The 26934-nt window shown below is 67.7% G+C and overlaps 5 protein-coding genes across 5 annotated transcripts; 3 read left to right on the top strand and 2 right to left on the bottom strand.

The window, feature by feature from the left end:
• The first annotated feature begins 1197 nt into the window (after positions 1–1197).
• Positions 1198–4078, top strand: C1QL4 (complement C1q like 4). The gene is made up of 2 exons (XM_071729427.1): positions 1198–2772; positions 3650–4078. The coding sequence occupies exons 1-2, from the start codon at positions 2251–2253 to the stop codon at positions 3827–3829; spliced, it is 702 nt and encodes a 233-aa protein (XP_071585528.1). The 5' UTR covers positions 1198–2250; the 3' UTR covers positions 3830–4078.
• Positions 4079–5286: 1208 nt separating this feature from the next.
• On the bottom strand, positions 5287–8381 carry PRPH (peripherin). The gene is made up of 9 exons (XM_071729426.1): positions 7975–8381; positions 7371–7431; positions 7039–7134; positions 6796–6957; positions 6587–6712; positions 6283–6503; positions 5693–5730; positions 5441–5511; positions 5287–5365 (listed from the first exon to the last, which is right to left on the bottom strand). Exons 1-9 carry the CDS (start codon positions 8328–8330, stop codon positions 5318–5320), a joined length of 1179 nt encoding a protein of 392 aa, XP_071585527.1. The 5' UTR covers positions 8331–8381; the 3' UTR covers positions 5287–5317.
• Positions 8382–9052: 671 nt separating this feature from the next.
• On the bottom strand, positions 9053–12328 carry LOC139789090 (tubulin alpha-1A chain-like). The gene is made up of 4 exons (XM_071729593.1): positions 12211–12328; positions 11301–11523; positions 11067–11215; positions 9053–10082 (listed from the first exon to the last, which is right to left on the bottom strand). Exons 1-4 carry the CDS (start codon positions 12211–12213, stop codon positions 9114–9116), a joined length of 1344 nt encoding a protein of 447 aa, XP_071585694.1. The 5' UTR covers positions 12214–12328; the 3' UTR covers positions 9053–9113.
• A 3719-nt stretch (positions 12329–16047) lies between these two features.
• On the top strand, positions 16048–19686 carry TUBA1A (tubulin alpha 1a). Its single transcript, XM_071729591.1, has 4 exons — positions 16048–16160; positions 17445–17667; positions 17753–17901; positions 18519–19686. The coding sequence occupies exons 1-4, from the start codon at positions 16158–16160 to the stop codon at positions 19497–19499; spliced, it is 1356 nt and encodes a 451-aa protein (XP_071585692.1). The 5' UTR covers positions 16048–16157; the 3' UTR covers positions 19500–19686.
• Positions 19687–22442: 2756 nt separating this feature from the next.
• TUBA1B (tubulin alpha 1b) lies at positions 22443–26565 on the top strand. Its single transcript, XM_071729590.1, has 4 exons — positions 22443–22537; positions 24306–24528; positions 24614–24762; positions 25379–26565. The coding sequence occupies exons 1-4, from the start codon at positions 22535–22537 to the stop codon at positions 26357–26359; spliced, it is 1356 nt and encodes a 451-aa protein (XP_071585691.1). The 5' UTR covers positions 22443–22534; the 3' UTR covers positions 26360–26565.
• The last annotated feature ends 369 nt before the right edge of the window (positions 26566–26934 follow it).

The raw sequence follows: 26934 nt of genomic DNA, 5'->3' as shown, positions 1-26934 counted from the left end.
ACATGCACCCACGCCCCCCTGCACACACCTTGCCCCCCCACCCCTCCCGGTTTACTTCCCCCCCCCCCCCCCGCACACACATGCACGGCCACCCCTCGCTGACCCGGTGAGGACACGCGTGTGCAAAGCCACCCGCGGGCCTGTCCCCACCTCAACAGCTCTGACCCAGGACCCCCTCGTCCCTCCTGTGGCCCCCACCCCCCCCACGAGGTGTCCCCGGGTGGGGCAGCGGGGGCCACCTGAGGCGGCCGGTGGCTCTTGCTCGATTTTTCCTCTTTTTCCTGTTATTTTTCGAATTCCCGGGAAGCGGGGATGAGGGGGAAAGGGGGGGGAGGGGTGGGAGAGGGGCTCCTCTCCCGGGGGGTGCAGAGCTCGAGGCTCCATTTTGCAGAACGGAGCAAATTGAGGCGAGATTCTCAAAGAGCAGCTGAAAACCGGGACCCGCAGCACCGGCAGCGGGTGCCGGATCCTGACCCCCCCGGCAGCTGCCTGGGAACCTCGATGGGGGGGCACACCGGAGCCCTTGGGGGCTGGAACGGATCCCGCACCCCCTCACCGCCCCTGGCCCCGGGGTTCACAGCAGCGCCTTTGGGGTGAGCCCTGGAGAGGAACCCCAAAAAATGGGCCGGTGGCCGCCAGCCTGGTCCTGTGGAGGGGGGGACTGGGCACCCCCCGGGCACCCAACTCCCCCGTACGCCTTGCACGCACACAGCCCCCCCCCCTGCACCCAGCACCCCCACATCCTCCCTCGCACACTCCCCCCATGCACCCCATGCACGCCCACCCCCCCCCCCCCCCCTCAGACACCCGCACCCACTGTGCACCCAGCACCCCTTGCCCCCCCGGTACACACAGACACCCCCTCCCCCGCTCACACGCACCGAGCTGTGCACACGCACGGATCCCCCCAGCCCCGTTGCACACCCACAGTCCCCCTCCTTGCACACTCTCCCCTCGGGCCCCCATCCCCATCCTGCCCCCCCCGGCTCCTTGCCCCCCCCCCCCCGCCCCGTCCTTCCCCCCGCCCCCGCCGTGCCCGGTGCCGTCGAACGGGGCGGGCGGAGCGGGGCTGCGGGCGCGGCGCGGAGCGGGCGGCGGCCCCGGCACGTGGCTCCCGGTGCCGCGGGCGACAGGTACCGGCGGGGGGGGACACACACCGGGAGGGGGGAGGGCTGGGCTCTGCTGCGGGCCCGGGGCTTCGCGTTCCCGGGGACACCGAGCGGGGGGCGAGGGCGGCTCCGGGAGAAGCGGCCCCGGGCAGCGCTGCCCGTCCCTGTCCCCATCCCCATCCCCGCCGGTGTCACCGGGGAGAGCGCGGCGAGGGGCAACGGCGGGGCCGTTCGGGTGCCGTCCCGGGGGAGGGGGTCCCGCTTCCCGGGGTGCAGCTCCCGGGGAACTTGGAGAGAAGTTGCCCCTCGCGTCGCGGCGGCTCCATCCCCGCTCCATCCCGGTTGTCTCCCGGCTCCGGTCCCGGCTCCTTCCCGCCTATATCCCGGCTCCGCTCCCGGCTCCAGTTACCTCACCACCTCCGGCACCGGCTCCGGTCCTGGTTGCATCATCGGCTCCGGTCCCGGCTCCATCCCGGCTGCTGCGGGAGCTCCGGACTCGGCTCCGTTCCTCGGCTCCGGTCTCAGCCCCTTCCCCGGCTCCTCTCTCGCCTCCGTCACTGTCTCGGGTCCCGGCTTCGGTACCGGTTCCACCATCGGCTCCGATCTCGTCCCTTTCCCCAACGCAAGTCCCGGCTCCATCCGCAGCTCCGCTCCCGGCTCCCGCCCCGCTCCCGGTCCCATCCTCGGCGCCAGCCCCGCTACCGTGACCGTCCCTGTCCCCATCCCTGTCCCTCTTCCTATATCCATCCCCAGCCCCGCTGCTGTCACCATCCCCATCCCTGTCCCCATCCCTCTCCCCATCCCTGTCCCCCTTCCTCTCTCCAGCCCCGCCGCTGTCACCATCCCCATCTCCGCCCCTGTCCCTATCCCAGCCCCGCCGCTCTCACCATCCCTATCCCCCTCCTCATCCCCAGCCCTGCTCCTGTCCCCAGCTCCCCGCCCCGTCCCTGTCCCCATCCCTGTCCCCATCCTTGTCCTCAGCCCCGCTCCCCGCCGGGGCTCGAGGCTCAGCGGGCGGCTGGGTGCCGTCCCCCCGCCCGGTGCCACCATCGCTCCCAAGGGCCAGGAGGATTTGCTGGCGCTGGCCGCCTCCCGCCTGAGCCGCAGGAAGCGGGTGGCCGGGGCGGCCGTCGGCGTGGCCATGGTTCTGGTTCTGCTGGTGGCCATCCCGCTCCTGGTCCACAGCTCCAAGGCGGCCGCGCACTACGAGATGTTGGGGAGCTGCCGCATGGTTTGTGACCCCTACCCGGGCCCCGAGCTGCCCCCCGCCTCCCCGCCCCCTTTCCTGCCCGGAGCTAAGGGCGAACCGGGCCGCAAGGGCCGCGCCGGAGTGCGGGGACCCCCCGGACCACCGGGACCGCGGGGGCCGCCGGGGGAACCGGGTCGGCCGGGACCACCGGGACCACCGGGGCCGGGGCCCGGGGGATACATCCCCTCCTTCTACAGCCCCAAAATCGCTTTTTACGCGGGGCTGCGGAAGCCCCACGAGGGCTACGAGGTGCTGCGGTTCGACGACGTGGTGACCAACGTGGGCAACTACTACGAGCCCTCGAGTGGGAAGTTCACCTGCCCCCTGCCCGGCATTTACTTCTTCACCTACCACGTCCTCATGCGGGGTGGCGACGGCACCAGCATGTGGGCCGACCTCATGAAGAACGGGCAGGTACGGGCCGGCACCGGCACCGGCACCGCCGCGGCTGCTCCTCCCGGTAGCCCCGGTGCCCCGCTTCCCCTTCCCGGTCCCTCACCCCGTTCCAACCCAGCCCCATTTCTCTGTGAATCTCCCACATCCCAAATCCCTCTCCCAGTTTTCTCCCTCTCCATCCCACTTTCCCTATCTTCATTTTCCATCTTGATTCCTCGTCCTCCCCATCCCAGTTTTCCTGTTCCGGTTTCCCTCAATCCCAGTCTCACCATTCCCAATCCACAATTCCTCCATCCTACATTTCCTTTCCCCCATCCTGTTCCCTGGCAGCAGGGGGGGGGGTGGGCAGTGCCCCCCAACCCATCCCTTTGTTCACGGGGGTGCAGCCCGGCCAGCAGCTCCTGCAACCCCTCGCTCCAGGCACTTCCCGCTAATTATGGGATACACAAGGATTGATCCAGCGCTGGCGATGCCGCCGCGGCCCCCCCGGGGACATCGAAGGTCCCTGGGGGCAGCACAGGGTGGGGCGGGGGCCGGGGTCTCCGGATCTTGATCACCCGTGGGTCCTCGGGACGCAGCGTCACCGGTGACACTCTGCCCTGCCAACCCGTGGGGAGCGGCTCTATCCTGGGGGACCCTGGGGTGTGGGGGACACCTGTCCCCTACTGTCCCCACCGCCCCACGGGGACACGCACACCCACGCTGCCTCCCCCACCCGGCTCTGCCGCAGGCGGGCAGCGTGACCTTGAGCGGTGATGGACAGAGGGGCTGAGGGGGCTGGGGGTGGGGGCAGACAGAGCATCTCAACCCCCCCTGTCCCCCTGTTCCCAGCCCCACGCTTCGCTCTGGGTGCCCAAGCGTTGGGTGTCCCTGACAGCTCTGATGTGTGGGACAGGTCCGGGCCAGCGCCATCGCGCAGGACGCGGACCAGAACTACGACTACGCCAGCAACAGCGTCATCCTGCACCTGGACGTGGGGGACGAGGTCTTCGTCAAGCTGGACGGCGGCAAAGTCCACGGCGGCAACACCAACAAGTACAGCACCTTCTCCGGCTTCATCATCTACCCCGACTGACCCCCCCCTACACCCCCCCCGACCCCCGGGACAGGGCTGCGGCCATGGAAGGGGAGAGGCCCAGCTCCCACCACAGCGTTGGGTGGGATGAGACCCCCCTGAGGACCCCCCCCGCTGCCCCGCACCCCCCACCCACAAAAACACCTCCCCTCTCCCCCCCCCTCGTCAGTGCTCCCTCCCCCCGCATGCCAGCATCCCCAAGGGGGTCGGGGTGTCCCAGCGCTGTCCCCATCCCCCGGGCCCCTTTTGTCCCCAACCCCCGGGCCCCTTTTGTCCCCACCGCTGATCAGTTGGCTCCGTGTTCCCCCCAATAAAACACTCGGGTTTGGGGGTGCAGCTGCTGTCTTTGCCTCCCCGGCGGGGGATGGAGGGGACCCTTGGGGACAGGAGATCCCCCAGGGAGGGGGGAGAGGGAAGGGACCCCTGGGGACACAGGGGAGACGACTGCAGGGACAGGGCTGTGCCCGCATGGCTCCTGTGTGCTGTCCCCGCCTGTCCCAGTGAGGAGCTGTGGGTCACCGGTGGGGACCCTGATTGTCGCCTTCCACCCGCCACGGGTGACAGCGACAACAACTCCCTGCCACGCACACTGACGTGCAGGGACACCCCCACCCCCCCCGCCACCCCTCAGGCGTTTCGGGGTCCCCATGTAATGGAGGGAGCGGAGCCGCAGGACCCCGGGTCCCCCCCTGCTCGCAGAGCCCGGAGATGCTCGAGGGTCCCCTGTCCCCAGCCTGTCCCCGCGTGTCCCCGGGCCGGTGCTGCCATCGCGTGGCACCACACGGTGCAGCATCAAACCCTTCCCTCAGTGCCGTGTCCGTGGGAGCGTCCCCACTGTCCCCCCACACACATTCCCCGGGCAGATCGGGGTCTCGGGTGCCTCGAGGATCCCCCCCCTCCCCGCGGTGCCCTCCCCAGGGTCACCCCCTCAGTGTCAACCCCCAAGCACCCCTGTCCCCCCAAGTGTCCCCTGCCCCTCCCAGGATCCCACGAGTGACTCAGCCCCGTCCTCATCACAGCCTTTATTTGCCACTCAAGCAGGGTGGAGAAATGGGGGGGGGGGTCAGCCTCAGAGTGCCCCCCCGCCCCCCAGCCAGGCCCCTTCCCACCCTCAGCCCCCCCCAAGGGACAGGGGGCAGAGACCCCGGGAGGGGACAGGGTCTGGAGCCCCCAGCTCCGGGGACAGACGGTGCTGGCAGGGGGAGGGGAGCCAGGACCCCCCCCTCTCCCGGCCCTGGAGATATTCCAGGAACATTAAATAGACCCAGGGGTCCGGGGGGTGGGGGGGGAAAGATAAATAAATAGGGGACAAATAGCAAATAACTGGGGGGGGGGGATACACAAGGCACCGGGATGCACCGTGACACAGTGCTGGCAGCAGGGAGGGGGACTGGGGGACACCCAACCCCCCCCAGCCTGCCTGGGGGGTCCAGCAAAGCCCCCACCCCACCGGTACAGGCTGGGGCTGACACGGGGGGGTCTCCTCTGTCACTCCCCCGACTCCAATCGCTCCTTGTGCGACTCCGTCACCACCTCCTGTGGGGGGAGAAAGTGGGGGTCAGCCCCACGGCAGGACCAGACCCCCCAGTCCCGAGCAGGACCCCCCCTCACCTGCCCGTCCCGGGTCTCGATGGTTCTGATGAGCAGCATCCTCTGGGCAGGGGGCTCCGTGGGCTCTGGCACTGGGGCACAGAGGGGTTGTCAGCCCCCCCGCCCCCCCCCACGGGGTGTGGGTGCGTGTGAGGCCACCACAGGCAAGGGCAGAGGGACCCCCTTGCACCCCCGTGGGGGTCTCTGCCCCAGGACCCCATGGAAACCGCGTGGGACCCCCAGCCCCCTAAGGGACTCCAGCCCCCCCCTCACCTGAGGTTCTGACGGCGGTTGTGGGGTGCAAGGGGATCCTGAGGGGGGAGAGAGGGGTGAGGGGGGGTCCGGGGGTCGCTGGTGACCCTGCCCCTCCCACAGCATCGAGTCAGTGACCCGCGTGGGACCGATCCTGTGCTGACTGTGCCCGGGGGGGGGGTGGCAGGCGAGGAGCCAGTGGCAGCCCCCCCCCATCCGCCCCCCCCCCCTCCCCGGCCGTGCCTTTGTCTCGGCAGCCAGGAGTTCCCGTAGGAACGTTTGGATTTTGCTTCCTGGCAAGAAAATCCCCAAACACCCGGGGTGACCCCACAGGAGAGGAGCGGGGACCCTCTCCTGCACCCCCAGATCCCAGAATCTTCCTGGTTGGAGAAGACCTTGCAGAGATCATGGAGTCCAAGCATGGATCCAACCTCTATGTGTCCGGTGCTGATTTGTGTCCCTCAGCACCATCCTGGGGACACCTCCAGGGATGGGAACCTCTCCTAGAACCACGGAACTGCTCTGCTTGGAGAAGATTTTGAAGATCATCGAGTCCAACCACTGACCCAACTCTCCCGAGCTGGGTCAGAACCAGGTTCTCCTCAGCTCACCGACTCTCCTCGCCCTCCAGCAGCTTGCGGTAGGTGGTGATCTCGATGTCCAGGGCCATCTTGACATTGAGCAGGTCCTGGTACTCCCGCAGGTGCCTCGCCATCTCCTCCTTCATCTCCTGGATCTCCTGCTCCAGCCTCCCCACCACATCCTGGTAGCTCCCAACCTCCTCCCTGAACTCATCCTCCATCTCCCGCATCTGCCGCTGCAGCTCCACGTTCTGCGGGGAGGGAGGGTTGGGAAGGGTGACGTGGGGCCAGGACTCGGTGCCTGCACCCCCCTGGACCCTCCCCCGCCTCTCACCACGCCCTTCAGCCCCTCCACCTCGCAGGTGAGGCTCTGGATCTGCCTCCGGGACTCTCCCATCTCCTGCTTGGCCAACCGCAGTGCCTCGTGGTTGCGGTTCGCTGCGTCCGAGAGGTCAGCGAACTGCAGGGAGAGGGGGGAGTCAGGGTCACCGGGGTACCCCGACCCCCTTCCGGATCCTCCCCCTTCCCCCTCAGCCCCGGTACCTTGGATTTGTACCACTCCTCGGCCTCCTGCAGGTTCTTCACGGCGATGCTCTCGTACTGGGTGCGGATCTCCCGCAGCGCTGCCGTCAGCTCGGGTTTGCGGACCCCCACCTCCCCCGGACCCCCCGGGCTCGGGGCACCCACCTCCAGGTCCCGCAGCTCCTGTGGGGGGGGGGACACAGGGAACGTCACGCAGCGGGACAGGGACCCCACACCCCCCACACCCCCCTGTGAGCCCCCCACCTCCTCATGCAGCTTCTTGAGGAACCCGATCTCGTCCAGCAGCAGCTCCACTTTCCGCTCCAGCTCCAGGCGGGACAGCGTGGCCTGATCCACGTCCTGTGGGGAGAGCAGAGGGGATGAGACACCACTCCCCACCCCCCCCGGGAATCCCCCCCCCCGGGCTGGTGAAGGGTGAGGGAGCCCCTGGTGCTGAGGGCATCGCTGGGGTCTTCGCAAGTTGGGCAGCGGGTGGGGGGGCTGACGGGGGGGGGGTCCACTGCCTCGCGTGGGGAGGTGATGGGGAGTGGGCACCACTCGTGGGGGTGCACAGGCCCCACCCACAGCTCCCTCACCTTGCGGAACAGCACGAGGCTCTTCTCCGCATCCTCCCGCTTCTGCGTCTCGTCCTCCAGCCTGGGGAGGACAGGGATGAGGGGAGGGGGAGTCAGGGCACAGCCCCTCCTCTGCGGGTCTGCTGCTGCCTGGACCCCCTCTGACCTGCCAACCCCCCCCACACATGCTGCAGGGGTACGGGGATGGAGGAGGAGGAAGAGGAACCCCAAAAATCTGACCCCCCCACACCCGCAGCCCCCGAGAGCCTGGGGAAGGGGCAGCCCTGGGGGGTCCCCGGCCCTGCAGAGCCAGGCCAGGACCAGACCCTTCTGCAGGACCCCCCAGGGCGGGGCCAAGACCCCACTGCAACCCCCGGGGAACCTCCCGGAAGGGTCCAGCCCTGCTCCTGCCCCATCATCCCCCCTGGTGTCCGTCCCAGTCCCTCCCAGTCCCCACCCTGAGTCCCTCCCCAGTGCCGCGCCTCGCTCCTCCCAGTGCATCCCAGTGCTTTCTACAGAGTCCGCTGGGCGCAGCCCCCAGGTCCCACCCTGGGACATCCCCGGGCCCCATCCCTGAGCATCCCCCAGCCCGGTGCTTCCCGCAGCCCCCCGCACGCCCACCCACCGCTGCCGCAGGGCCGCCAGCTCTGTTTCCAGCCCGTCCCTCTCGGCCTGGAGCCGGTCCCGGTCCCGGCCCAAGTGCTGCAGCTGCTCCCGCAGCCCCCGCAGCTCCCCCCGCACCAGTCCGGCTGTGCGGGAAGTGACGGGAGGACCCAGGGCTGCCCGCAGAGCTCCGTTCTGCCGCTCCAGCGCCCGCACCCGTTCCAGGAAAGCGGCGAAACGATCGTTCAGAGCCGCCAACTCCTCCCGTTCCGCGCCTCTCGCCGCCGCCGCCCCCGCCAGCCGCCCCGCAACCCCGGTGAGGGGCGGTGGCATCCCCGGGGGACGGTGCGGGGTGGGGGCACGGCCGCCGCGGCTCATGGTGGTACCGGGAGGACGGTGGCAGACGGTACCGGGTGTTTATAGCGGGCGGCGGCCCCGCCCCGCAGGGGGGACCCGGAGATGCGATAGGAGGGGAGGGGTCTCCCGGAAGATTAGGGGTGGGAGGACCGGGGGTGTCCCCTCGGGGGGGCTGCGGGCAGAAGAGCCCGGTAGCAGCAGGGGCTGCGGGGAGAGGGAAGGGGGAGCACAGAGCCCCACTCGGAGAAGGGGGTGGGGACCACCCTGGGTACAGGGCGGCACCCACAGGGCTGGGTCACCACTGCCAGGGTGCAGGAAAGGAGCTGGGGACCCCCCTGAGGTGTCGGAGTGTTCCAAGGGTGTGTAGCCCCCCCCCCTCCCCAAGCACTATGGGGAGTGAGGGGTGCAGACCCCCTGGGATGGGTGGAGGGGCTGCAGGACTGGGCAGAACTCCCAGCCCAGCCTCCTCCCATCCTGCCCCTGGGGATGTTCCCAAGGGTCCTCACCCTCCATGGATCCCATCCACGGGACTGGGAGCCCTGGGGGGCAAGTGGGGAGGGGGCTATGAACCCCCCGGCAGGGCCAGCTGAGAGCACAGCTCCCAGCCAAGGAACCCCAGTGCCAGGCAGCCCCCCCAACCACCCCATGGCCACAAGGCCAGCCCAGCCACGATCCCCCCCCACCCCTCGGGACATCCCCCCCACATCACCACAGGACAGCTCGTGCTGGCACAATAAAGGAGGTGAGATCAGAAAGAGCAACTTTAATGAAGAGCAGCGGAGCGTGACGGGCAGAGACAAGGCTCTAGTATTCCTCCTCATCCCCCCCCATGCTGTCGGCCCCCACCTCCTCGTAATCCTTCTCCAGGGCGGCCATGTCCTCCCGGGCCTCTGAGAACTCCCCCTCCTCCATGCCCTCCCCCACGTACCAGTGCACGAACGCCCTCTTGGCGTACATCAGGTCGAACTTGTGGTCCAGGCGGGCCCAGGCCTCGGCGATGGCCGTGGTGTTGCTCAGCATGCACACCGCGCGCTGCACCTTGGCCAGGTCCCCCCCGGGCACCACCGTGGGGGGTTGGTAGTTGATGCCCACCTTGAAGCCCGTGGGGCACCAGTCCACGAACTGGATGGTGCGTTTGGTTTTGAGGGTGGCGATGGCGGCGTTGACGTCCTTGGGCACCACGTCCCCGCGGTACAGCAGGCAGCAGGCCATGTACTTGCCGTGCCGGGGGTCACACTTCACCATCTGGTTGGCCGGCTCGAAGCAGGCGTTGGTGATCTCGGCCACCGAGAGCTGCTCGTGATAAGCCTTCTCGGCGGAGATGACCGGGGCGTAAGTGGCCAGGGGGAAGTGGATGCGGGGGTAGGGCACCAGGTTGGTCTGGAATTCCGTCAGGTCGACGTTGAGGGCCCCGTCGAAGCGCAGGGAGGCCGTGATGGAGGACACGATCTGGCCGATCAACCTGTTGAGGTTGGTGTAGGTTGGCCTCTCGATGTCCAGGTTGCGGCGGCAGATGTCGTAGATGGCCTCGTTGTCCACCATGAAGGCACAGTCGGAGTGCTCCAGGGTGGTGTGGGTGGTGAGGATGGAGTTGTAGGGCTCCACCACGGCCGTGGAGACCTGGGGGGCCGGGTAGATGGAGAATTCCAGCTTGGATTTCTTCCCGTAGTCAACGGAGAGGCGCTCCATGAGCAGGGAGGTGAAGCCGGAGCCGGTGCCTCCCCCGAAGCTGCGGAAAACCAGGAAGCCCTGGAGCCCCGTGCACTGGTCAGCCTGGGGAGGAGAGACCCCAAGGGGGTCCGGAGCAGGTCAGCCATAGCTCTGTACCCCCGTGCTCCCCAGGATGGATGCCCCGGGAGCCACGCATCCCACGGCAGCCCCACAGCTGCCAGCTCAGCCTTTGATGTCCCAGCAGCTCCAGGGGTGCTCCCAGTGGCTCTGCAGGTCTGGCCAGCCCCGGCGCCAGCCCCGGCGTGGGAACCAGAGGTTCAAAGAGCTCGGGCAGCCACTCCAGTCAAACCAGTGCCGCACCAGTACCCAAAGCAGAGCTGCACAGCCCCCCTTGGCTCCGGGCATGAGGCTTCCCACAGCATCACGCTGGGACGGGCTGGGTGGCCCCAGGGCAGATGCGTCATGTGTGGGACAATCCAAACCTGTCACCCACTGCCAGGGGCTGGACGTCCCTCCCTGGGGCAGCCCCACCTTCTGACCCAAAGTGCTGAGGGGGCAAGAAGGATCTGCTGATCACCAGCCCAGGCCCATGAGCATCCTTTTGTCCCCAGCAACTCACTGGGAACAGATCCACACTATGGGTTTGCAGGGTCCTGCTGGACCTCCATGGCCTCGAGGGGATTCATCCCCTGGGAAGAGGAAGGGGCTCATCCCCATCTGCACTCATGGGATCCAGAGCCCACAGAGAGCCCCAGGAAAAAACCTCACATGACCCTAAAACCAGGATGAACCACGGTTCTCCCAAGGGCAGAACAAAACCAGTGCCCCTCAGCCCCAGCCTGCACCTAGACATGGTCTCCCCGAGCCTGGCCTGGGCTGGCAGCCTCAGGGGGGGTTGCAGGGTCCTGAGGAAAGGTCTGATCCCCACTCGCACTCGTGGGACCCGCAGAGAGCCCCAACCTGGAGCCCAAGAACCAGGAGGCCCAGCCCAGCTCCTCACTGCCATCCCGGTCCCAACACGGGGCTGGTTCCCCACCGGCCGCGGCGACGCCGGCCCAAACCTTCCCGGGGGGGGTTTGTACCCACCAGCTTGCGGATGCGGTCGAGGACCAGGTCGATGATCTCCTTCCCGATGGTGTAGTGCCCACGGGCGTAGTTGTTGGCCGCATCCTCCTTGCCCGTGATCAGCTGCTCGGGGTGGAAGAGCTGCCGGTAGGTCCCCGTGCGCACCTCATCTGCGGGGAGAGGAACCCCTGAGCGCCCGGAACCCCCCGCGCGCCCCCGCGCCCACCCTCGCCGCCGGTCCCCCCCCGCCCTCACCGATCACCGTGGGCTCCAGGTCCACGAAGACGGCCCGGGGCACGTGCTTGCCGGCCCCCGTCTCGCTGAAGAAGGTGTTGAAGGAGTCGTCCCCCCCGCCGATGGTTTTGTCGCTGGGCATCTGCCCGTCGGGCTGGATGCCGTGCTCCAGGCAGTACAGCTCCCAGCAGGCGTTCCCGATCTGCACGCCCGCTTGGCCCACGTGGATGGAGATGCACTCACGCTGGGGGGGGGACACACGCACAGCCCCCTGTCACCTCCCTGCGGGGCCCCCAGCCCAGCCCACCCCGGGGATGTTGTCCCCCGGACGGGTTGGCAGCCGCTCCCCAAGGCGGCGTCCCCAGGGGGCCGATTGTCCCCGCTCCCATTGTTCTGGGGCCTGGCAGCCACCGTGGGCTCGGGGGGGGGCTCCGGAGCCACAACACCCACCGGGGACCTTACAAGGACGCTGCCGCCACCCTACAGGAGCCAGGAGTTGGGGTTCTCCCCAGTTACTCTCAATCCCCACCATCCAAGGCTGGAGCCCTGACCCACGGGGATGGGCGCCCCTGCTGGAGGGGATTCCCCCCTATTTCCCCCACCCCATTACTCCCAAAGCAAATTCTGGGGACCAGGAATGGTTCCACTCCACTGTGACTCTGTCCCACCCGTGTCCCCAGGGATAAGGGGGCATTAACACTCTGAGAGCCCCAGAGGTGGCCGTGGGGGGTAGGGACGCATCCAGGTCCTTCGTGGGACCCTGAGGCACGTGATGCCCATCGAGGGGGTCCCGGACCCCCCCGAGCTGCAGCCCTACGTGTTGGCCTGGGGTACGGGGGGCTCAGCACCCCCCCACTCCTCATTCCCACGCGGTGCCCTGGGGGTCCCACTGCTCCCCCGTGGGGGTGGGTGCCCCACACCTCCCCCTCACCATGGCTGCTCAGTGCCCGGAGCTACGGAGCCGCTGAGGGGGGAGGAGAGGGGCACTGAGCTGAGCCCCCCTCCCCAGCGGATCAACCCGGGGGGGCGGAGCTTCTGGTGATGGGGCGTGGCAAAGGGGCGTGGTTTCATTGTGCGGAACCCGGGGCGTGGTATAAGGGGCGGGGCTTCTGCTTGCCCCGCCCCTCGAATAACACGGTATTTCCCAGTAAACCCCTCATCTGGCCCCGCCTACAGGGACACACCCCGATTCCTATTGGTTGGTTCATAAGACTGTGGGGTTGCTAGGCGGTGACGTCACGGAGTGGAATGCGGGGGGCGGGGCCAAGGGGGGGGAGGGCGCGAGATTTTATGGGGAGGGGGGGGGCCCGAGGGGTCGGAGGGTATTAGGGGCAGCGGGGATGGGGGGAACCCCCCCGGGGGGGTTGGGGGTGTTCAGTGTGTGTCCCCTCCGTCCCAGGGAGGAATCGAGCAGCATCCCTGGGGTCCCCCGTGTCCCCCCCCATGCACCCCTGGGGTCCCCCATCAACCCCCCCGAGGCTGCATCCTCCCCCCCCCCCGCTGCCCAGCGGCAGAACTGGGGACCCCCGCACACTACTGGGCGCTCCCAGTGTCCCCCCCCACTCCTTGGACACCCCCAGTGTTCCCCTCCCCACTCCCCGGCCACATCCTCACTTCTGGGTGCAGGGTGCCCGGTGTCCCCACCACCAGACCCCCCCCCAGACACCCCCCCGCTCCCCACCCCGGCTTTGAGGCCCTGCTGGGGGTCAGGGGGGGTCTTGGGAGGGGGTGGGTGAGCGAAGGGGGTTCCCCCCCGCGCAGCGGGGTCTCTGCCACCGCCCCGCTCCCTTCCCGCAGGCTTTGCCGCAATGCGGAGCTGCCTCGCCAGCCCCGGGCGCTGCTGCAGCCCCCTCCCCACGGCCAGCAGGGCCGCAGCCCCCTGCACCCCCGGCTGCCCCCCCCCCCCCGCCGTGTCCCCCCTCCCCGGGTTGAGCCTTCCCTTTGTTATCGCTCCCGCAGGGTGGGGGGGCTGCGGGGGGCACCCAGGCTGCAGGGACACGCGGTGACCCCCCCCCCGCTCCCTCCCATGGGGTTGGGGTCACCCGGGAGCCCCAGCACCGGGGGTCCGGAGCGTCCTTCGCCTTGGACTTCAGAGGGGGGGCTGCGGGGTCGGAGGTAAAGGGATGCCCCCCCCACGCCCACGCCCCTCCATTTCCACCCCGAGCCAGCCGGGGGACAGGGGGGGCCCATCTGGTGCCCCCCGCAGTACCAGGGCCTCATTCTGCACCGTGGAGGGGAGGAGGATTTGGGGGGGCGGGCACCCCCTTGGGCAGGGATGGGGGTTCTGCGTGGTTGGGGGTCGGGGGGGGGGGGGGGGCAGACGTCCTGTCCCAGTCGGTGGTGCCTGGGCGGGGGGGACATGGCGGGGGGGGGGGGGCAGCAACAGTCACCAGGAGCTGCCGCGTTGCTACCAACAATCAACAGAGCAGAGGCGGCCGGGTAGGGCTTGGGGGGGGCTGGGCAGGAGGGGGCTGGGAGCTGGGGGGGGGCTGGAAGCCGGGGAGTGTGGGGGCTACGAGCTGGGCCAGCCCCCCCTACACTGACACACATCCGGGGCTGGGCAGCGGGGGGGGCCCCAGTGATCCCCGTAGAAGGGTGTAGGGGTGCTGGGGGGACCCCTGGGGCTGTGTGTGTCCCCCCCCCACCACAGCAGGGTCAGGACCTTGGGGGGTTTGGGGATGGTGTGACCCCCCCCTAAGCAGAACAGGACCGGGCCAGGGGGGGGAACCCCAGCCCCATCTCCCCGTGTCACCCTGCCCAGACCCCAGGGAGGATGTTGGGGAAGGGGAATGTGATGGGGGGGGGTCCCGGGCTGTCTCCTAGCAACCGGTCTCCGAGCAACCCCGCACCAAGGCCGCGTTGCCAAGCAACGGTCGGCGCGGGGACGAGTGGCCCTCCATACCTAACGAGATGGGAAGGGGCTGGGGGGGTCACCCCACACCCAGGGCCTCTCACCCTCCACCCCACATCACCCAGGGGGTGCTGAGCCACCCCCACACCCCACGGGGCATCATCCCACGGCTCAGGGTGGGCAGGGAACACCCCCACCCCCGCTGGCCAAGTGTCCCCAAGGTGGGGGTTGCAGTGAGCCCATGGCACCCCAGGCCCTGGGGACACCCTGGGGACACCCTGGGGACACCCTGGGGACATCCTGGGGACATTCTGGGGACACCCTGCCAGGACCCACAGCTCCACTGGGGGCTCGGGACCAAGGGGAGACAAACGTAGGAGATATTTCTCACCCAAGGATGGACCCTACAAGGGGCTGGGGGCCCCCCCGAACCCCGTTTTCCAAGGGGCACCAGCTCAGCGGGAGCCAAATTTGCCGGAGCTCCTCGGCTCGGCAGAGCCAGGGAACCCCCCCCCCAGTTCCTTTGTTCTGGTGGGCGATGCCCAAATCCCGGCCCCTCTTTGTCTGCAGCCCCCTGGCCCCTCCCTGCTCCCACTCCTCTTCAGCAGCACCCCAAAAACACGGGGCTGGGAGAGCGTGGGGACGTGGGGGTGCTGATGGGGATGTGGGGTGACAGTGGGGATGTGGGGGGGACCCGGAGCTGCTCAGAAATCTGCATAATGGGGGAAACGTCAAGAAATGTATAATTTCTCAAGGGGGGGGGAGGACACCCTGGCAGCTCCACCTGCACCAGCCCCACCCGTGCATCTGGTCTGGGCTCACCGAGCCCCCCAGAGCCCCCACCTCAGGGGGACGACCCCCACCCCAGGCACTTTGCAGGGACAAACGGGAGGGGGAACCGCCGAAGACAGGGGGGGGGGGAGAAACCCCCAGGAACATGGGGAAGGTGGCTCGGGGGGGCCCTGTGTGGCTGCAGAAGATGAGGGGTGGGGGGGACACGTGTGTCCCCGTGTCCCAGCTGTGTCCCACCCACCAGCTGCCACGGAGCAGCTGCCCCTCGCTCCAGCGCTAAAAACTCTGCTGGGAGACACCTTGGGGCTTTGTCCCCTGTGTCCCCCCGCGGTCCCCAACCCCTCCTGGCCCTGTTTGTCCCCAGCCGCCCTGGGGGAAGGTGCTGCCTCCCCCCGGCTGGGCCCCCGGGATTGTTTTTTGCTGTCCCGAGAGACAAAGAGGCACTGGCAGGACCAGGACAGGGAAAGGGCCCGGCTGTGGCCATCCCAGGCACGGGGCCACCTTGGGGACAGGGGCCAAGACGTGGCTGGGAACCAGGGCACTGGGGCACGGCCAGGAGCAGGGACAGTGTCCCTGGGGATGGGGACAGGAGCCTGGTGGGGATGGGGACCAGGGAGAGAGGGGACGGGGGTCAGAGTGTGCCTAAAGATGGGGACAACAGCCTGGGTGGGGACAGCAAGCAGGGTGTGGCCGAGGATGGGGACAGGGACATCACTGGTAGCCAGGGAGGTGGCACACGGCCAGACTGGGGACGGTGGCACAAATGGGGATGGGGACAAGGGCGTGGCAGGGAATGGGGACCAAGAGGTTACAGGAGATGGGGACAGCGAGCAGGGCGTGGCCGGAGACGGTGGCCTGGCCGAGAACGGGGACCAGGCCACGGCGGGGCCACGGTTGGTGACAAGGACACGCCTGGGGACAGGGACTGGGGGGACAAGGACACGGCTGGGGCGCAGACAGCGGCGGGCAGGAGGAACCAGCGGCGGGGCCGAACCGGGGCCGCCGCAGCCCCCAGGCCCCCCGCCCGCCCCGCCCGGCCTTTGTCTGCGGCTCCGGGGGGGGCATTACCTCATCCCCCCCCGCCAATGGCCGCCGCTGCCCCCGCCCCCGGCCCCGCCGCCCGCCCCGCCCCCCCCGCGCTATAAAGCCCCGCACCGAGCCCCGCGCTCCGCCGCGCCTCTTACATCGACCGCCTCAGCGTCGGGCTGTGAGACCGCCCCGGACCGACCGCCGCCATGGTGAGGGGGGGCACGAAAGGGGGGGCCCGGTCCCGCCGTCGTCCCCGGTTCCCATATCCCTCCCCCCGCCCCAAGTCCCGATCCCTCCGGTCGCGCCCTTGCTCCCGGTCTCCATCCCCCCAGTCCCTCCGGTGTCCCCGGTCTCGATTCCCACCGCCCCGGTCCCGTCATTGTCTCGGGTCCCCACCCTCCCGGTCCCTATTCCCCTTGTCCCGTCGTTATCCCCGGTCCCGGTCCCCCTGGTCCCGATCTCCCCGGTCCCGTCCATCCCCCAGCCGGGATGATTCCCAGGGCTGAGCCCGCACCGGGCGTGGCTCCCGTTACACCGGGAGGGAGGAGGCCCCCGGGACACAGCCCCGTGTGGCTCCCGTTAAATGGAGCTGGAAGGGGTCGTTCCCCCCCCCCTCCCGCTGCCTTTCCCGGGGCTGAGCACCCAACCCCCACCGGGCGTGGCTCGCGTTAAACCGAGCAGGATGAGATCCCCGGGACCAAGTCCCGAGCCCGCAGCGGGTATAATGCCCGTTACACCGGCCAGGATGAGTCCCTAGAGCCGTGCCCCGAGTCTGCAAAAGGTGTGGGTCCCGTTAAACCGTGCCCGGTGGATCCCCGGTACTGAGCTCTGAGCCCGTACCGGGCGTGGCTCTCGTTAAACCAAGCGGGATGAGTCCCCGGTTCTGGGCGTGGCCCCGGTTCGACGGATCGGGCCCCCCCATTCCCGGTACCGAGCTGCTGTCCCGCATTGGCCATGGTACCTTTAAACCCGGCAGAACAGGCACCATCGCCTCCCCCCTCCCCCCGGTGCTGAGCCCTCGGTCTGCACTGGGCGTGGCCCCGGTTTAACGGGACCCCCGGGGCAGACAGAACGAGTGTCGTGTGTCCCCCCCTTCCACGGGGAGCTGCGGGGTCTCAGCAGGGCAGGATGGGACCCTCGGGAGTCCTCGAATTACCGTGGGGTCCCGGTCCCTTGGGGCAGAATGAACCCCGGTACTGAGCTCCCCAGCGCAGTGCCAGCTCCTTGGAGGGGGGGGATGGCAGGATGGGGACCCCCGAAGCTGCGCAGAGCCCCCCCCCCCCCCCCCAACTGGGTGTGGCTCCGGAGCCCCCCCCCGAGCCCACGGTGGCTGCCAGGCCCCAGAACAATGGGACCGGGGACAATCGGCCCCCTGGGGACGCCGCCTTGGGGAGCGGCTGCCAACCCGTCCGGGGGACAACATCCCCGGGGTGGGCTGCGCTGGGGGCCCCGCAGGGAGGTGACAGGGGGCTGTGCGTGTGTCCCCCCCCCAGCGTGAGTGCATCTCCATCCACGTGGGCCAAGCGGGCGTGCAGATCGGGAACGCCTGCTGGGAGCTGTACTGCCTGGAGCACGGCATCCAGCCCGACGGGCAGATGCCCAGCGACAAAACCATCGGCGGGGGGGACGACTCCTTCAACACCTTCTTCAGCGAGACGGGGGCCGGCAAGCACGTGCCCCGGGCCGTCTTCGTGGACCTGGAGCCCACGGTGATCGGTGAGGGCGGGGGGGGAACGGCGGCGAGGGTGGGCGCGGGGGCGCGCGGGGGGTTCCGGGCGCTCAGGGGTTCCTCTCCCCGCAGATGAGGTGCGCACGGGGACCTACCGGCAGCTCTTCCACCCCGAGCAGCTGATCACGGGCAAGGAGGATGCGGCCAACAACTACGCCCGTGGGCACTACACCATCGGGAAGGAGATCATCGACCTGGTCCTCGACCGCATCCGCAAGCTGGTGGGTACAAACCCCACCTCCCCCCCCGGGAAAGGGGGTGGGGTGGGGGGTGGTGAGCTGAGGACAAAGACTTTGCTTCTCAGTCTCGCCCTCCCCTCTGGACTCGCCCTGGCTGGGCTGGGTTTAGATTGAATATATTAATTAATGTTAATCCTGTTCTGCAGCGGCTGCCATTGGGCGGCTGAGGTGCAGCTGGGCCCTGGAGCTGCTCCACGGCGCCGCGGCTCCGGCTGGTGCTGAGCTCGGCAATTCCTTCTTTGTTCCCACTTGGCTCTGGCCGCGGCCGTGTCCAGCTGCATGGCCTGGGGACTGCACGGGCAGGGGCAGCCCAAACCGGCTCCTCCTGGAGCCATGAGGACACGTCAAGTTCCAAGACCTGTCCCTAAACCTGACCCCGAGGTGCTTCTGGTCACGCTCCCAGCCCAGGACCAAGGGGAGTCCCTGGGGGAGTCACCGTGAGTCAGTGCTAAACAGATGGGGCCAGGGCCACCCTGTCACCCATCGTGGTGCCTCCTGAAGGAAATCCCCCAGATGTCCTTGTGAGGCCACAGAGAGGAAGGAGCAACTTCTGCTGGTGCCCGGAATAAACCTGCCCCCCCCTTGTCTCTCCTCCCCAGGCTGACCAGTGCACGGGGCTCCAGGGCTTCCTGGTCTTCCACAGCTTCGGGGGAGGCACCGGCTCCGGCTTCACCTCCCTGCTCATGGAGCGCCTCTCCGTTGACTATGGGAAGAAGTCCAAGCTGGAATTCTCCATCTACCCAGCCCCCCAGGTCTCCACGGCTGTGGTGGAGCCCTACAACTCCATCCTCACCACCCACACCACCCTGGAGCACTCCGACTGTGCCTTCATGGTGGACAACGAGGCCATCTACGACATCTGCCGCCGCAACCTGGACATCGAGAGGCCAACCTACACCAACCTCAACAGGTTGATCGGCCAGATCGTGTCCTCCATCACGGCCTCCCTGCGCTTCGACGGGGCCCTCAACGTCGACCTGACGGAATTCCAGACCAACCTGGTGCCCTACCCCCGCATCCACTTCCCCCTGGCCACCTACGCCCCGGTCATCTCCGCCGAGAAGGCTTATCACGAGCAGCTCTCGGTGGCCGAGATCACCAACGCCTGCTTCGAGCCGGCCAACCAGATGGTGAAGTGTGACCCCCGGCACGGCAAGTACATGGCCTGCTGCCTGCTGTACCGCGGGGACGTGGTGCCCAAGGACGTCAACGCCGCCATCGCCACCATCAAGACCAAACGCACCATCCAGTTCGTGGACTGGTGCCCCACGGGCTTCAAGGTGGGCATCAACTACCAACCCCCCACGGTGGTGCCCGGGGGGGACCTGGCCAAGGTGCAGCGCGCGGTGTGCATGCTGAGCAACACCACGGCCATCGCCGAGGCCTGGGCCCGCCTGGACCACAAGTTCGACCTGATGTACGCCAAGAGGGCGTTCGTGCACTGGTACGTGGGGGAGGGCATGGAGGAGGGGGAGTTCTCGGAGGCCCGGGAGGACATGGCCGCCCTGGAGAAGGATTACGAGGAGGTGGGGGTGGATTCTGTGGAAGGGGAGGGAGAAGAGGAAGGGGAGGAATATTAAACTCTCACAAGGGTGCTGCTCTTACAGGGAACATAACCTAGTTGAAGCCCCCAACCCTGGGGGTCTGTAGCAGTGTTTTGCGCCGCGGTTTGTCCTGTTCCATGGTCTGTGCTTTGATGGAAAAGTTTGTCGTGGGCCCACCCGTCCTCTCCTGTGGGTCCCAATAAAAAAAGCATTCCCTGTCTTACCATCTGCCTCTGGTGTCTTCACTCCTTCTGCTGTGTCCCCTCCCGTGGGTTCCACGCTGTCCCCAGGGGTCCCTGGCTGCACCCAGGGTCATCCCTGTGCTCTCTGAGCGTGTCCTGGGGGTGGGGGGGCTGAGCCTGGTCCCCTGCAGCCCCCCAGCTCTGGGCTCCCCAAGGTTTGGGGTCACTCACACACCCACCACCTCCACAACTTTCCCTGCTGGCATTGGGGTGACCCCAGTGCTCTTCACATGTTCCTCACATGCCTTTCAGGGCTCTTCACATGTTCTTCACGTGTCCTTCAGGCCCCATGGTAATTTTTGATACCGAAGTCTTCTCATCCCACATGGGGTTGTTTTGTTTTTTTTTTTCTCTCCTTATCTTGTCCACTTGCAGCTCCTGGGGGTTGTCCCCTCCTTATCTCTGTTTTTGGACTCTGTCTGCACCTGTACCCCCTGGCAGAGCCTGGGAAACTCAAGAATTCCCAGACTGGGGCCAAAACATCTCGGGGGGGAAAACTCAAACAGCGGGGGCTTTGCAACATTGTTCTCATGGTGAGGACAAAACAGCCCAGCTAGGCGGAAAATTACTGAGAAAATCAACTTTGTTCCAGCCGAAAGCAGCTGGGTGCGAGCCCACAGCTCCGGGGCCCTGAGTTAGTTAGTCCTGCTAACCGAGTTAAGCTACTTCTGTTAACCCAAGTTTTAGTTATCTACTAAATCTAAGGATTCTGTACAGCCCCGGGGGCCCTGGCTGCACCCCTAACCCTGGGCTCCCCAAACTGGTTCTCCCTCCCCAGCCTGCTGCTGGGCTTGGCAGTGTGGGTCCCCCCTCCCCCCTCATCTCTGCCACCCCCCATCCGTGCCCCCCCCCACACTGAGTCCTGGCCCTGGAATAGGAATCCAGGGAATTGCTGGGTTTTCTTAGGACCGGGATCCAAGTGACCCCCGGGGGTGGTTTTGCCTCTCTGGGGATCTCTGATATCCCCCTCCCCACTTTGACAGAAGCCCCGGGGGGGTCTCTGATGGGACTGGGCAGAGGAGGGGGTGCAACATCATCAGGAGGAGTGAGGGTCCTGCAGCCCCCTCAACCCCATCCCTGGGGTGTCTTAGAGCCCCTCTCTTCCCTCTTGGAGAGGAGAGGAGTGGTCTTGGGTCCTGTCATTTGGGGGGGGGGGGGAAATGGGTCAGCAGCAGCTCCCCCCAGCTCTGCGCAGCCCCGGGGGGAGCCAGACCCCTCCTCCTCCCCCCCCTCTCTGCTGCCTCATGGCTGCGGACAGGGATAAATAATGAAGGGGAAGCTGAACGGAGCGAAACTCGAGCGGGTGGTGCAGGGGGGGTGGGGGGCTGGGTGCCACACGAAGGGGGAAAACAACACCCCGGGACCCCCCAGGGAAGCCGCAGCCCCCCAGGACCACCGAGGCAGCAACCCCACCTCCCGGGGGGGTGGGGGGGGATGCTGGGAGTGGCTCCTGCCACGTTGGCATCGCTGGGAACCGAGCTGGCTCCGAGTACCGGCCGGGACCCCCGGTTGAACCCCCCCGGCTGGGCCCCCCCAAGCTGAGGGTCGCCATGGGAGCCCGAGGGGGGCGACCCTTTGCCGGGGGAGGGCGGGAGGCGGCCATGCGGCTCCCGTGCGGGAAAATGGCGGGGCCGGCGGCTCTGTGCGGTGCAGCTGCCGCCCCCCGACTCCCCATCCTGGGGGGGGGGGAAGATGGAATCTTCGGTGGTGGGGTGACCCCGGGGGACAGCGGGGGACAGAGCCCGGCAGCGCATGGCGGCAGCGCTGCCGAAGGGGCCGCTGGGTTGTCCGCAAAGCTCCGGGCAAACCAGGAAGGATTAATGGGAGCAAAGAGCTGCGGGGATTAATGCGGGGGGGGGGATGGTGATGGTCGTTCACCCCCCCCTCCCCCGGGGCTCCCCAAGGTCGGGCACCCCTCGGCCTCACAGCCTGGGGGACGCGGCGGGACCCCAGCGCATCCCCCGTGGATGGGCAGTGAGGGGGGGGGGGACAGAGGCGGGGGGGTCACCCAGGGAGACGGGGCCGGTGTTACCGCTGAGACAAAGCCCATTGCAGTAACGAGGGGATGGCGGGGTGTGCCCCCCCTCCATCAGAGATCCAGAGGAGTCTGACCCCCCCACCCCGGGGCAGACGCAGCGGGGGGGGGGGCGGTGGTCCCCATCACGGCAGGATTCGGGGCTGTGGGGGGGGGGGGAAGGCACCGACAGATGGAGAGGGAGGGGCCGTGGGGTGCAGATGGGCCGGTGCGGAGGGGGGAGGCCCTCGGGGGGTGCAGATGGGCCCGGGGGGGTTGCTGGGGGTGGGGCGGCGGGAGAAGCCGATTAACAGCCTCAGGGTGCGGGGGGGGTGGGCGCGGCAGCACGTGCGAGCTATCCCCCCCCCCCATGTCGCAGTTTTCCTCTGCAGCGGAACCGCACCGGGGGGAGGGGGGAAGAGGGTGGAGGAGAGGGAGGGGCCGTCCCCCCCCCCCACCTCCGCGGTAGAAGCAGTGAGGAGGGGGTGAAGACCAAGGGGGTGGGGGGCAGCCCCCTCGGAGACCCCTCCCCATGCGGGGCTTGGGGGCCGAGCGAGCGCCGCACCCCGCGGTGCGGGAAGGGGCCCCCCCAAAGCCCCGCAGCGCGGGAGGGGGGAGGGGGCGGGGTCTGTCTGGCGCGTCAGCCAATCAGCGTCGGGCGGCGCAGAGATTGTCGGGAGAGGCGGCCAATCGGGAGGTGGGACGGGGGTGGGGGTCCCGCCCCCCGTCGGTATTTAACGGGGCGCCGGGGGTGGGGGTTATTCGGTACTTGCGTCGATTCCTTGCTTGTCGGGACGAGTAACCGCATCGCAACCATGGTGAGGGGGGGGGGGGGGGCTCTGAAATAGGGGAGGGGGATAGGCGAGAGGGAAGGGATAAAGTTAAGGGGGGGGGGGGGGCAGGGGTTTGGGGGCGTGCGGCAGATGGGGACTGGTGGGGACACGGGAGAAAGGGGGGGTTGGATGAGGATGGATTAATGTGGGGAGGGTGACCTTGCGGGGGGGTGCGCAGCACCTCGAGGGAGTGCAGAGTGGGAGCTGGGGGGTGGGGGACGACAGAGAAAGCGTGGGCTGGGAGGGGGGGCAGGGAGACGTCTAAAGGGGGGTGCGCAGCAGGGAAGGGGCTGGAAGGAGCAGGGGACGGGCTGGAGGCTGCGTTTTCTAGGTGGGAGCATCCCCGGGAGGGGGCAAAGCACCCTTGGGGGGCTAAGCACGTGCTCCCGGTCCCCTCCCGTTCCATCCCCCCCCCCCCCCCCCAACACACCCGGTGGGGGCGGGGCTCTGTCTCGCTTTTGGCGCCCAACCCCGACCGTTACCCTTCCCGCGCGCGGGAAGGCGCAGGGCGGGGTCCCAGCCCCACCCCCCATCCTTGGCATCACCAGATCCCCCCCAAATCCAGCTCTGAACCCCCCATCCTCACCCCAGCCCTGGGGCAAGGCGTCCCCGCATCCCCCTTTGCTTCGGGGTACCCACCCGAGTCCGACCCCACGGGTCTAATCCTGCCCTTTGGCTGCTGGGGGAGCCACCCTCCCCCCCCTCCCCAAACCACCCCCTCACCCCCGTCTCGATCCCGGAGCTTTCCACACCCCGCAGGAGCGGGAGGAATGCGGGAGCAGGTGGTGCGGTGGAGGGTGCGGCTGGGAATGTGCTGGATGGGGAGGGGGACAGAGGGGACGTGTTTCCCCCCCCCCCAAAAAAAAAAGGTGACGCCATCGGCCCTCCCCGGTGGTTTCCGCACAGTCACCTCCCCGCTGCTGCGCTCTGAGCTTCCTCCTCCTCCTCTTCCTCCTCCTGCAGCGCAGCCTCGCCCTGCCCGGGCTTGGAAAATGTCCTCCCCGCCCGCCATTTGGGAGCAGATGGAGGGCTGGCAGGGGGGGTGGCATTTGTCATCCCCACCTAGGGCTGTGCCAAGTGGTGGCTCCGAGTTGTCCCCACACACGGCTGTCCCTCCCCAGGGAGGGTTTTGTGGCACTGAGACAGGGCACAGCCCGTGATAGGGTGGTGGCAAAGTCACGGGTGGGTGCAGGGACACGCAGAGGGGAGTGTGTCCCAGACCCCCTTGGGGGGGGGGGGGCATCGTGTGCCTCAGGGTCCCACAAAAGTCCTGGTGCTGTCCCTACAGGCCCCTGCCCCCCAAGGCCACCTATGGGGGTCTCAGACCCGTGGCATGGAGTCACGAGGGGGTGGGAACCATTCCTGGTCCCCACAATTTGCTTTGGGAGTAATGGGGTGGGGGAAACAGGGGGGAATCCCCTCCAGCAGGGGCGCCCATCCCTGTGGGTCAGGGCTCCAGCCTTGGATGGTGGGGATTGAGAGTAACTGGGGAGAACCCCAACTCCTGGCTCCTGTAGGGTGGCGGCAGCGTCCTTGTAAGGTCCCCGGTGGGTGTTGTGGCTCCGGAGCCCCCCCTCGAGCCCACGGTGGCTTCCAGGCCCCAGAACAATGGGACCGGGGACAATCGGCCCCCTGGGGACGCCGCCTTGGGGAGCGGCTGCCAACCCGTCCGGGGGACAACATCCCCGGGGTGGGCTGGGCTGGGGGCCCCGCAGGGAGGTGACAGGGGGCTGTGCGTGTGTCCCCCCCCCAGCGTGAGTGCATCTCCATCCACGTGGGCCAAGCGGGCGTGCAGATCGGGAACGCCTGCTGGGAGCTGTACTGCCTGGAGCACGGCATCCAGCCCGACGGGCAGATGCCCAGCGACAAAACCATCGGCGGGGGGGACGACTCCTTCAACACCTTCTTCAGCGAGACGGGGGCCGGCAAGCACGTGCCCCGGGCCGTCTTCGTGGACCTGGAGCCCACGGTGATCGGTGAGGGCGGGGGGGGAACGGCGGCGAGGGGGGGCGCGGGGGCACGCGGGGGGTTCCGGGCGCTCAGGGGTTCCTCTCCCCGCAGATGAGGTGCGCACGGGGACCTACCGGCAGCTCTTCCACCCCGAGCAGCTGATCACGGGCAAGGAGGATGCGGCCAACAACTACGCCCGTGGGCACTACACCATCGGGAAGGAGATCATCGACCTGGTCCTCGACCGCATCCGCAAGCTGGTGGGTACAAACCCCACCTCCCCCCCCCCCTCCGGGAAGGTTTGGGCCGGCGTCGCCGCGGCCGGTGGGGAACCAGCCCCGAGTTGGGACTGGGATGGCAGTGAGGAGCTGGGCTGGGCCTCCTGGTTCTTGGGCTCCAGGTTGGGGCTCTCTGCGGGTCCCATGAGTGCGAGTGGGGATCAGACCTTTCCTCAGGACCCTGCAACCCCCCCTGAGGCTGCCAGCCCAGGCCAGGCTCGGGGAGACCATGTCTAGGTGCAGGCTGGGGCTGAGGGGCACTGGTTTTGTTCTGCCCTTGGGAGAACCGTGGTTCATCCTGGTTTTAGGGTCATGTGAGGTTTTTCCTTGATCTGGACTCTGATCCCTCTTGACCAACTGCTCATGAGCAGCTGGGCTGAGTTTATAACTCCTGCTGGGGCAGCTCAAGCCCTGAAAGGGGAGTGTGGGTGCCCAGTGCTGTGTGGCTGTCACAGAATGGTGGCTCCAAATGTGTCTGAGCCTGAGACAAGAGTCCCAAAGGCTCAAGATCTTTGGGAGAACCTTTCCCTTCCTGGGCAAATTGATAGCATCTTAAATCTGGAATTCCTGACAGATTGGTCTTGTGTTCTTCTTCCAGGCTGACCAGTGCACGGGGCTCCAGGGCTTCCTGGTCTTCCACAGCTTCGGGGGAGGCACCGGCTCCGGCTTCACCTCCCTGCTCATGGAGCGCCTCTCCGTTGACTACGGGAAGAAGTCCAAGCTGGAATTCTCCATCTACCCGGCCCCCCAGGTCTCCACGGCCGTGGTGGAGCCCTACAACTCCATCCTCACCACCCACACCACCCTGGAGCACTCCGACTGTGCCTTCATGGTGGACAACGAGGCCATCTACGACATCTGCCGCCGCAACCTGGACATCGAGAGGCCAACCTACACCAACCTCAACCGCCTCATCAGCCAGATTGTGTCCTCCATCACGGCCTCCCTGCGCTTCGACGGGGCCCTCAATGTCGACCTGACGGAATTCCAGACCAACCTGGTGCCCTACCCCCGCATCCACTTCCCCCTGGCCACCTACGCCCCGGTCATCTCTGCCGAGAAGGCTTATCACGAGCAGCTCTCGGTGGCCGAGATCACCAACGCCTGCTTCGAGCCGGCCAACCAGATGGTGAAGTGTGACCCCCGGCACGGCAAGTACATGGCCTGCTGCCTGCTGTACCGCGGGGACGTGGTGCCCAAGGACGTCAACGCCGCCATCGCCACCATCAAGACCAAGCGCAGCATCCAGTTCGTGGACTGGTGCCCCACGGGCTTCAAGGTGGGCATCAACTACCAACCCCCCACGGTGGTGCCCGGGGGGGACCTGGCCAAGGTGCAGCGCGCGGTGTGCATGCTGAGCAACACCACGGCCATCGCCGAGGCCTGGGCCCGCCTGGACCACAAGTTCGACCTGATGTACGCCAAGAGGGCGTTCGTGCACTGGTACGTGGGGGAGGGCATGGAGGAGGGGGAGTTCTCAGAGGCCCGGGAGGACATGGCCGCCCTGGAGAAGGATTATGAGGAGGTGGGGGTGGATTCTGTGGAAGGGGAGGGCGAGGAGGAAGGGGAGGAATACTAAAGGCTGGGTTCCTTCTGTCGCTGTAGCATGTCCACAAAACGTCTGCTTCCAACACTTCCATCTTTATGCACTGGGTGTGTTCAGCTCCGGGGGTCTGGCCGGGGGGATTCACTGCCCCGGCTGGGCTCGTGCTCTCTGATGTGATCATGTCGGATTTCCATGTGTCTGTATCATGTCTGTGAATTAAAAAAAGGCTTTTAAGAGAAGCTGCGGCTGTGTCGGATCCAAACCCTCTGTGTCAGCCCTTGCAGCCAGCTGGCCCCATCCCGCGGGAACAGAGCGGCCCTGTTGTCCCTGCCCAGTGGGATGGCAGTGGTGACATCGCTCCTGCTTTGTCCCAATTGTCCCTCGGTGATGAACCCCCCCCTCCTCTCCTTGGGTGCTATGGGTTGAGGGCTCTACCAGGGCCCGTTGGGTGCTGCTGTCCTGTTGGGTGCCCCCAGGGTTCCCCGTTGTGCAGGGGAGCCTTGCCCTGCCCCCACCTCCCCCCGAGACCCGCAGGGGATTAACCCACCCGGGGATTATCCTCGGCCGCGGGATTAACCCTAATCCCCCTTCTTTTCCCTCCCGGGGGA

Source organism: Heliangelus exortis, chromosome 31 (genome assembly GCF_036169615.1).
Source record: "Heliangelus exortis chromosome 31, bHelExo1.hap1, whole genome shotgun sequence".
Taxonomy (NCBI): Eukaryota; Metazoa; Chordata; class Aves; order Apodiformes; family Trochilidae; genus Heliangelus; species Heliangelus exortis.
This window is presented reverse-complemented; position numbering and strand designations above follow the sequence as displayed.